Source organism: Eschscholzia californica, unplaced genomic scaffold (assembly GCF_041429995.1).
Source record: "Eschscholzia californica isolate CP2 unplaced genomic scaffold, dmEscCali1.0.p SCAF_2, whole genome shotgun sequence".
In the NCBI taxonomy this organism is placed as follows: Eukaryota; Viridiplantae; Streptophyta; class Magnoliopsida; order Ranunculales; family Papaveraceae; genus Eschscholzia; species Eschscholzia californica.
Genome location: NW_028238309.1, coordinates 53,898,282 through 53,908,768, shown reverse-complemented (window position 1 = coordinate 53,908,768; position 10,487 = coordinate 53,898,282). Strand labels below are relative to the sequence as shown.

At 35.6% G+C, this 10,487-nt stretch overlaps 1 protein-coding gene across 4 annotated transcripts; it reads left to right on the top strand.

Annotated features, from left to right (window-relative positions):
* The first annotated feature begins 3,161 nt into the window (after positions 1-3,161).
* LOC147559054 (protein EIN4-like) lies at positions 3,162-7,639 on the top strand. Of its 4 annotated transcripts, none has more exons than XM_086660828.1 (3): positions 3,162-3,929; positions 4,330-6,171; positions 6,764-7,639. In XM_086660828.1, the coding sequence occupies exons 2-3, from the start codon at positions 4,411-4,413 to the stop codon at positions 7,304-7,306; spliced, it is 2,304 nt and encodes a 767-aa protein (XP_086516954.1). In that variant the 5' UTR covers positions 3,162-3,929; positions 4,330-4,410; the 3' UTR covers positions 7,307-7,639. The 4 variants fall into 4 exon arrangements, with proteins under 4 accessions (XP_086516954.1, XP_086516955.1, XP_086516956.1 ...); XM_086660829.1 differs by having other exon boundaries at positions 3,384-3,756; XM_086660830.1 differs by having other exon boundaries at positions 3,417-3,529.
* Positions 7,640-10,487: the final 2,848 nt, after the last annotated feature.

The following is a 10,487-nucleotide window of genomic DNA, read 5'->3' as shown; positions in this document are numbered from 1 at the left end:
CTCTCTGCCACCTCATCATCGTCACCGCCGAAGGTCGCCGACCAAAAAAATTTGTTGTTGCGCAGATCTAGAGGCAGAGATTTTTCTTTTAAACAAAAAATTTTTTAGAGAGAAAGGAATTTTTTTTATTTTTATGTTTGAAGGTCGCCGGTGAAGATGATGAGGTGGCGAGAAGATGTTATAGCGAGAAGATGAGGTTGCGAGAAGATGAGGTGGCAGAGAGAGAAGATGAGGTGGAGGAGAGATACATGATGACTAATTAACGGTGTTATAACGGAATCTAAAAAAGGAGGCCATCTAGGTATTTTTGATAAAGTAGGGGGCTAAGCAGGAAACTGATCACAAAGTTGGGGGTTATTTGGGAAATAACCCAACATGAAATTTGTTTTCACCATTATGCATTTGGAGTCAAACTACCTGATTGAGTGACTCAGAAATTGACTCGGATTTGAGGAAACACTAGTTGGTCCGTAGTCGAATTTCCAGTTTAGTGGTTTAACGCCTAAACTGTTAGGGTTTTGAAAAATAAATGTAATATAAGATGAGATAATCGACTTACAAAATCATAAAACTATTTTTCATGATACATAACTCATAATTTATAAAACATTACCCAAAACCAATGGAACAAAATAAACCCTCAACCCCCAAAACCGAAAGCATACAAGAAAAAACCATAAGAAACTACACAAAATCCTACCAAAATGATGAGACAAATTTCATTACAATGGAAAATAACCATGCAAAATCAGATTTATATAGAATTCACCTGAAAGTAATCATGGTTCGAGTTTGAACCGTTTCGAAAAAAGTTTCGTTTTAATGTAGAATCTTACCTTTTCACCTGAAAAACCTTTGAAACATAATCAGTTAAAGAAAAACGAGCGATTTTACCTTTCCAGTGGTGATGGTGTTTTGTTTTTTTAGGGTTTTGGTTACGAATCGATTTTGGGAAGAGGTAGTTCTGATTTGATTTCTAAATCTGTAAAGAAGAGAGAGAAAATTGATTTGGAAATATCCGTTATATCCTAATTAATACCATAACTCACGCTACAAAAATGCTATTTGCATTTTAGTCCGTCCCCAATTTAAATATAACGGGAAACCTGTACAGGGATATGGACGGAATTTGAGTTTATATAGTAAGGGTTTTTGGGTTCAAAGTGCAAAAGGACTAAAAACAAATTTTTTGGGAAGATTGGACCCCAAATTCTTTTTGAACATTATGTTGGGCCTTATACCCATGGACCCTTTAAAAAAATGTTTTCCCCCAAAACTATTTTTCTTCAACAAAAATTGTCTTTTCCCCTGATTTTTTTTTATACAAGAACAACATTTTCACGGAACCCGTTTTTTTCAGAAGCCGTTTTTTCATAAACTGCTGTCAGAAATCGTTTTTTCGTAAGTTGCTTTTTCAAAAAATCGGAAAAAAACGATTCTCAGAGAAAATAGTTTTCTCGAAAAAAGAAAAGTTTTCGTGAAAAAAAAAATTGATTTTCGTGCAAAACAATTTCCTTAAAGAAAGTTTGTGTTTAAAAACCAGTTTCGTGGAAAAAATGTTCTCGTGATAAAAAAAGGTATCCGAGAAAAAAAAATCCAGGAAAAGAAACGGTTTTCAGAAAAAAAATATTTTGGTAAAGAAAAAACTGTTTCTGAAAAAAAGTTTTCGGGTAAAAAAACAATGTTTTTTATCGACAAAACGGATTTAAAAAAATTAAGATGTTTTTAAAAATAAATAAATCATAGAAAATTATAAATTGTAGGATTCTTGTTGGTTTCCAAACAAACCAAAAAGAATATGTGGATAATTATTATTAGGATAAAAGCTAAAAATTAAAATAATGAGTATCCGTACGGGAAATTTGGTCAAAACTCCCAAAAAATTTGGACTTTGGTTAAAAATGATCAGTCAACTTTTTTTAGTCTTCAGTTCCCTAAGTACTTTTTTAATTTGCAACACCTTGCGAAAGCTTTGCAGCGTCTTGCGACAACTTTTAAACTGCTTTGCAACAATTTTGGAGCGTCTTGCAATACCTTACAACAGCTTTCCAGCGCCTTGCAACACGTTTGTAAAAAATAATGAGGTTTTAACCAAACAAAATACAAATATTTGAGTTTTTAACAAAAAAAAAACAAAATTTAGGTTTTTAACAAAAAAAATATAACTTGTCTTTTTAATTAATTGTTTTTGTAAAATTGGGTCTTCGGCCCAATCTTGTATCAGTATTTCCTTTTATTCATGTTCTTCTTCCTTAGATCAACATATTTAACAAAACCCCTGTTATAACATCTTCTACAACCAGCAACCACGAACTATAAACACTATATTCTTTTGTACTCTCAAGTTTTTCTCATCATCTTTCTTATGTAACGCATTTATTATTTGTTATTAAATAAATGATGATTAAGATTTATCTCAAAAAGTATAAAATTTCAGCCACCATGATCACTTTTTTTATTTGTTGCTATAATTACAATCACTTTTTATTGGTAAAGATGAAATATTTCTGTCACAATAGTCTAAATATCGAACATATTTTGGCCATAATGGTCGAAATTGTGGGAATATTTTTGTTACTTTGTCCGAAATTTTTTCTCCAAATTTTATTCCAGCATTTGTTTTGAGTTTTTAGATAGGGAAATAAGTTCTTTAACTAAATATTTTTTTTAATCTTTAATGGACTGATTTTAAATATTAAAGTATTTTCAACATTATTTTTTTAGGGTAAAGATATGACGATTTATTAATTTTTCTCGATTAATATCTTTCCCGTACTCAACCTTTACCAACTATCAAATGTGGATCTAGCATCTCTTGTTTCTTTTGAGAAATTGACTACGATCTATGTTAGTCGTTACAAGACATTTATACATCATAAAGATGTGATAAACACGATAACCGCCGAAGTTAAATTGATAATCAGAAGTGTCCACAGTCCAAAGACCCCACAAATTTTGGAGTTTATGTCAACACTATCAACCACTTAGCAAAGTGTTGACACGTGAATCTAGTATCAACCTAAGTATCCATCATTTCCATTGCCATTCATCATTCTCCCTGTGTAAGGAACAGAAGATCTAACGGCTATAAATCAGGTACTTCAAAATAAAGTGAACTCGAGAGAAGCCCTTTGAAACAATTTTCACATCTTATAATAGATGGACACCTTAATCCCAACAGGAAATTGTAGTGAAAGAGAAAAAGAAAAAAATTGATAGAGAAGTGAGAGAAAAAAAAAAGGAAAGTAGAGAGAGAAATAGAAATAGTACAGTTATCCTTCTCTTTTTTACAGCTCTGACGAGGACGTTGAGTAAGTAAGTGCTTCTAAGCGTCCAGGTTCGGTTCATGTTCTATAAAAGAATATTAAATCAAAAATTAATGTGGGCCCATCTTCCCTTTAAGACTCCCTCTCTCTCTCTAAAAAAACTCTCTCTCTCTACTATTGTTTGGTTTCTCAGACCTCTCACTTGTCCCTCCCTCTATATGTTTCCCTGAAACGCACGTTTGAAATTCGAAAAACATCCAAAAGTAAGAAATAAAGATAGATAGATGCAAATGAGAGAGAAATTTTTTTTACCAATCTCTTCTTCTTCTTCATCATCATCTCTGTTAATATGATCTGTTGTATCAAAAACCCAGAACTCAAAACATCAACTTTTACTCTCTTACTTGAGTTTTTAAGCGTTTTTGAGATTCAATGGCTGTTTTATCTTCTGTTTCATTGGGTTGATTTTCTTTGATGAATCAAGTTAAGGGTATGATTTATTTAGTCTTATTGGTATATTAATAGAAGGTTGATAGGTGGGTTTTGGAGGTTTTGGTATTGTTCTGAAAATTTAGAGGAAAAATAAAAGTATTATTGAGATCCACCAAAATCAACAACTAGTTTCATTGAAAACCTAGGCATGCAAAAAGATAAGATCTGAAGGTGAGTTTATTTTCTAATCAGATTAGTTTTTTTTTTAAATACCCTTTTATTTACTTTATTTTTATTTTTTTTAGTTTTTGATAAGATATCATGTTGTTTCACAGACATAGATAATAGTTACTAATAACTTTGAGTAAAAAGGGTAAAAACTTAAATAAAGAAATGAAATGAAATTTCTTTGATATTTTATTGAGATTTTGGATTATGGGTATATATTAGATCTTGAAATCTAGCAAATGGGTTTCCTCTTTTATTTTATTTTATGTTTTTCTTTTGGTTTTTTCTGTAACATCTTTGATGGAGTATAGATCTTGAACTTCAATCTCTCTCTATCTCTCTCTACCCATCTCTCTATTTTGATTAGTGCAAAGGATTTATTGTTTTCAATGTTTTGCATCAGGGTTTTAGAAGATTGGATCTTTTGTCTATACCAAATGGATTGAAGAAGCATAAGGAAGGAAGAAGGCATTACTCAGATGCAATGTTCAAAGTAATAGCTACTGGATTATTGATTTCCTCTCTCATATTATCTGTTTCTGCCGTCGACAATGGTTTTCCGAGATGTAATTGCGACGAAGATGAAGGTCTATGGAGTGTGGAAAACATTTTACAATGTCAGAAAGCTAGTGATTTCTTGATAGCAATAGCTTATTTTTCGATACCCATTGAACTTTTATACTTCCTTAGCTGTTCAAATGTTCCTTTCAAATGGGTATTATCTCAGTTCATTGCTTTTATAGTTCTATGTGGTTTAACCCATTTGCTCAATGGGTGGACTTATGCGCCACACACATTTCAGTTGATGCTTGCTCTCACAATCTTCAAGTTTCTCACTGCTCTTGTTTCATGTGCGACGGCAATTACTCTTATTACTCTCATTCCTTTGCTTCTTAAAGTAAAGGTAAGAGAGCTCTTCTTGAAGAAGAAAGCGTGGGAGCTAGATAGAGAAGTTGAGATGATGAAACAACAGAAAGAAACAAGTATACATGTTCGAATGCTTACTCGAGAAATCCGAAAGTCTCTTGATAGGCATACCATTTTATATACCACCTTAGTTGAGTTATCAAAGACATTAGATCTTCAAAATTGTGCAGTTTGGATGCCAAATGAAGACAAGACAGTGATGAATCTAACCCATGAATTGCACGGTAGAGATTCCTCTAGTTTATCCCATCTTGCTATCCCAACTAGTGATCCAGATGTCAGAGAGATCAAGGAAAACAAAGGAGTGAAAATTTTGAAATCCGATTCAGCTCTTGGTATGGCTAGTAGTTGTGTAGACGGCGAACCTGGTGCTGTGGCTGCCATTAGAATGCCGATGTTGAGAGTTTCGAACTTTAAAGGAGGAACCCCGGAATTAATCCAAGCTTGTTATGCCATACTGGTTTTGGTTCTTCCAAATGCGGAAGTTAGAGTTTGGAGTTATCATGAATTGGAGATTATCGAAGTAGTTGCTGACCAAGTAGCTGTTGCTCTTTCTCATGCTGCCGTATTGGAAGAATCTCAATTGATGAGAGAAACACTCGAAGAGCAGAATCGTGCATTACAACAAGCAAGAAAAGATGCAGTAATGGCAAGTCAAGCTCGAACTTCGTTCCAGAAGGTTATGAGTCATGGGATGAGGAGACCAATGCATTCGATCTCAGGTTTACTTTCGATGTTACAACAAGAAAATCTGGGCATTGAACAACAACTAATTGTTGACTCGATGGTCAAAACTAGTAGTGTTCTTTCGACTTTGATAAATGATATAATGGAGATTTCGGATAAGGATAAAGGTAGACTTCCATTAGAGATGAGATCTTTCGGGCTTCATTCCATGATAAAAGAAGCAGCTTGTCTTGCAAATGGGCTTTGTGTCAGTAAGGGTTTTGGTTTTAAAATTGAGATTAATAGTTCATTGCCTGACCGGGTAATTGGCGATGAAAGGCGGATATTTCAGGTTATACTTCATATGGTTGGGAATCTATTAAATGGATCTTGTTCAGGAAAGTCAATAACTTTTCGTGTATGTTTGGTGAGTGGGAATGATGGGTGGAATGATCAAAGATGGGCAGTTTGGAGACCAGGATCTACAGATGGATATGCTTATATTAAGCTTGAAATTGGGATTAGTGACGATGGAGCTTCAACATCAACAGATAGCACAATATCGTCATCTGGGCAGTTTACTAGTAGAAAAAATAGTAGCGAGGGACTCGAGGGGAGCTTGAGTTTTAGTGTCTGCAAAAAGCTTGTACGGGTAAGAATCCTTTTATCTCTTCTGTCTATTAATTATGCAATCAGCTGAAATATTGCCTTACATTATGATCTGAAATCTTGGAGAATATCCTCACACGATAGAAATATTTTGTCTTTATATTATTTATTCATCATAAACTTCAAATTTCTAAATGGTATATCTGCACTATCGATTTGGTCTCGAGATAGTAGTTATACTTATCGCAAATCGCTAGAATTAGTAAGATTGAACTCCATAAATGCTTATTTGGTAGAAATATTCTGTCTTTATATTATTTATTCATCATAAACTTCAAATTTCTAAATGCCATATCTGCACAATCGATTTGGTCTAGTGATAGTAGTTATAATTATCGCAAATCGTTACAATTAGTAAGATTGAACTCCATAAATGCTTATTTGTTGTGATTTATTTGTTCTCGATCAGTATCCAATTTGTGGTTGAGCAACTGAATTATATCAGGGTGTTTAAGTCTAGCTAGAACGGATAAAAGATCACCCAGATTGTTTTTATTTCTTTCGAAGCAATTGATATTTATTTAGGACGCCTTTAAATTGCTTATGATTATTGAATCTTTTCTAACTAATTGCAGATGATGCAAGGCAACATTTGGGTGATTCCAAACTCCCATGGCCTAGTTCAAAGCATGGCCATAATACTAAGATTTCAAATCCAATTATCCATAGGGGGAACTAGCTTCGAACCAGGAGGGTTATCTTCAGAACCACTTTCAAACTCTCTATTTAGAGGGCTCCAAGTAATATTAGTCGATAACGACGAAATTAACAGAGCTGTGACCCGTAAACTACTTGAGAAGCTTGGTTGTGATGTAACCGCTGTTTCCTCAGGGCTTCAATGTTTGAGCTCTTTGGGTTCACCGGGAACTTCTTTCCATATCGTTATTTTAGATCTTCATATGCCCGAGATGGATGGATTTGATATTGCAATGAGAATTAGAAAGTTCCGAAGCAGGAATTGGCCATTGATTGTTGCTCTTACAGCAAGCGCCGACGAGGATTTGGCAGAAAAATGTTTGCAGATGGGTATGAATGGTGTAATTCGAAAACCAGCTCTCTTATCAGGAATTGCAGAAGAACTTCGCCGAATTCTGCAACAATCAAACAAGGGTTTATGAAAAGATAAAGTGAAAGCAGATCATCAAGAAAACTAGTATTGTGCAGGTAATTTTTTTTTACTGACAGTATTTCGGGGTCCTAATCGAAATAAGCAGGCAGAAGTTTCGACTACCCTTTGAAGAAAATCCAGGACAAAGTCAAAATGGTATACAGAATTAGCTATCTTTTTGTTTATGGTTAATTTTCTGATTAAGCTTTTCATTATAACATATTTAGGCAGAATTGCAGTTTATATGAATATATTGATATGTATACATAATCTATGAGAAATGTTAAAAACTTTTTATTATTCATGTAGTCAGAATCTGTAATGAATTTGTTTGAAGATCAAACTGTGCAGAAAACCCCAACTTTAAGAGTTCCAGGGACAACAAAAGTTTCCTGGTAGGTGATTTCTTTTCCTCTAAAAAAGGCCCAAACTTGCGAATTAACCTCTTCTTTGCTGAAAAGATGCCATCAATTTTTGCTCTTCGGCTTTAAAGTTTGCAAGGGGTTATTTAAGTTTGTACGAGTGAGATTTGCATACGTTCATGTGAGTTTGTATTGGTTTGTGCAACTTCGATAAGTTCGGGCATGTAACGCTAGCCTAAACAAATACTGAACGACTTCTTAACCTAAACACAAGGAAAAGAAAAATGTGTTTTTGATTTGCCTTAGTGGAAACAATAAAAATAACACTTGAGGTGTTTCCAAGGATGGAAGAAAGATGAACTAATTAACAAGCAAAATGTGGTAGAGAGAGTGACAAGGGTTTTTTGAGGAGAGAGAGAGTCTGGGCTGACGTCAGCCGGAGAAACTCTCAAACTCTCCTTTTCTGTAACCCTAGCAGCCATTAAAGCCGAGATCCAGCTTATCTATCACATGAAATACAAGATAACATCAACTCCAAGATCACCTTTTAACCATTGAAACACGCATAGAGTAGTCAGACACCAAGTAACACCCGGATGTATTAACTTCACCGACCTTCGGCTTCAACATCAAGAAGCATAATCAAGAAGAATCTAAGGCAAGACAGAGAATCACACGAAAAGATTTAGGGGCGACCAACATTCCTAGCCGTATTCTCTCTCGGGAATCAACAACAAAGAAGATCAAGAGAATAAGGTAAGCAACTCTAACAATCTTTTAACATCTGTCTTACATTAATTAGTCTTAAGTATATGGGGAATAGCTAAGCTGGTTACCAAGACAAGCTACTCATCAAGCCTCACGCATGCGCCGGATTCCAAGGTAAGATCGACGCTAGGCCTTCCCTTTCTGGTTTTGATTACCACAAACGTCCAAGTGGTAGCTTTATGGACGGATATTTAGGGAAGAAGGTAAGATTTGACAGTTAGAGGATACACGTGGGTAGAGCCTCGACATGCAGAAGCCTTAGAGGCTCTCCCCTTCCCTTATAAGCAGTAAGGTTCATCTTCTTCCAACCTAGAACTATCTTCTCAACCCCTGGTCTTCTCCTTCATCCTCTAATGTCTTCTCATTCTCAAGTGAACTCAGACGAGTTATCTCAGTTGATGTCGATCCAATTAAGCCTGTCTGACTATGGTAAACTAACCATCAACTACCCAAAGCCAGCCGAGATCAAGCAACTACCAGTCATCTCAACAGGATTCCTTGCCCGTTTATGTTGCCAATATGATTACGGAATAGGATTCATTAGAAAACACCTATCAGCTCAATCTAGATTTCTTCGAGAGAGTCGAATCATCTCCTCAGACACAGGTCCTAACCACTTCATTATCAAACCCAGAAACCTAATAGCTCTCAATGAGATCAACCAAGGTCGTCCCTGGGTCATTAGAGGATATCTAGTTGTCATGCAGGAAGTTGATTTCCCGGTCCATGAAGAGGTCCCAGACCTCATGATCGAACCCATGTGGTGTAGCCTATCTGGTCTACCATCTTCTATCCAAAACCGTCATGACCTAGATGTAATCTTCTCTTGCATGGGCTGGATTTTGCAAATCCAACCTCGCAACTTCAGTAAAGTCACCAATACAACTCTCCGAATCCAATTCATGTATGATGTTAGAACACCACTCCTAGCCACTCTTAACTCAGTCTTCTCGGATGGAGGTAAGCCTATCAATTTTAGTTATCTTAAGTTTCCTAAGGCTATATGTCACAAGTGCAGAATAGTGGAGCATCCAATTAACCCATGTCTCCCTTCTCAAGACCATGACTCAACTGTCCCAATGGAAGTAAATTTCATAGCTCATGGTCCAGGAGATAACTGGGCTCTAACAGTGGTTCCCCCTCATGTGGTCCCTTCCTTCCCCACTCCCCCTCACGAAATATTCAAACAAAAAGGGAAGAGAAAGGACCTTGACAAGCTCATGGACGTGAAAATAGAAATTGATGAGCATCATCAATATATGAGCAAGAAATTCAAAGAGCATAGTCAGGGGAGGAGCCCTATTCTTCCTAGTTTTCTGCATGGTTGGAACTCAGGTCAATCTTCTGGTTCTTCTTCTTTTACTGGGTATGGTCCTCCTAGTTGGTATATCACCCCACCAGAGTCAGTAGACAATCAGGAAGAGCAGTGTAAGAAGTTATTCACAGAGCAACTCTTGGAATCCCAAAGGAGAATCATGGAGAATAGAAGTGAAGGGGAGCATGAGTAGCCTCTGTCTTGGTTCAGATCAGTTCAGCTATTTCGAATTTAGTTTTGTTGTTTTAATTAGTATCATCTTGTGTATGTTTTATCAACTTCTCTGTTATTATTAGTTCATATTATTAATAGACTTAGTGAGTCTCTCTATCAACTTACTGAGATAGAGAGATCTATAACATCACCATCCTACTGTGAGTAGTTCTTAGTTGGTGATTAGGGTTGTAAGTGTTTTGTTCATCATAGTAGTGAATAGTAGTAATTCAGTAGTTAAATCTCCTTGTTATAGTTAATTAGTTGTAATACTTGTAGCCTCATATTAGTCCAACACCTGGACATTAGAGCAACTATCTTTGATTAGTTAATAGTACGTTGCTACATTGTTCTTAATTCGTGGTAATTCTATTAGTTGAATTAACCATAGTTCAATTTCATCAGGTAGACTTTACTAGTAGAATCTTTTCTGACTAAGTGTGGTGCCCCTATAGACCTACCACCACTCTTCCTTGAGGGCCTATATCCTTCAGCTTTTAGGTGGGACTTAACCACAAGGAAAGGTGGGCCTT

What these genes read in the sequence shown, in the direction of transcription:
- LOC147559054 (XM_086660827.1), top strand. Translation starts at nt 4,166, where the DNA reads ATGGGTTTCCTCTTTTATTTTATTTTATGTTTTTCTTTTGGTTTTTTC. An exon ending in TCTGTAACATCTTTGATGGA is followed by an intron (nt 4,232 to 4,329) that starts GTATAGATCTTG and finishes GTTTTGCATCAG; the next exon opens with GGTTTTAGAAGATTGGATCT. An exon ending in TCTGCAAAAAGCTTGTACGG is followed by an intron (nt 6,172 to 6,763) that starts GTAAGAATCCTT and finishes AACTAATTGCAG; the next exon opens with ATGATGCAAGGCAACATTTG.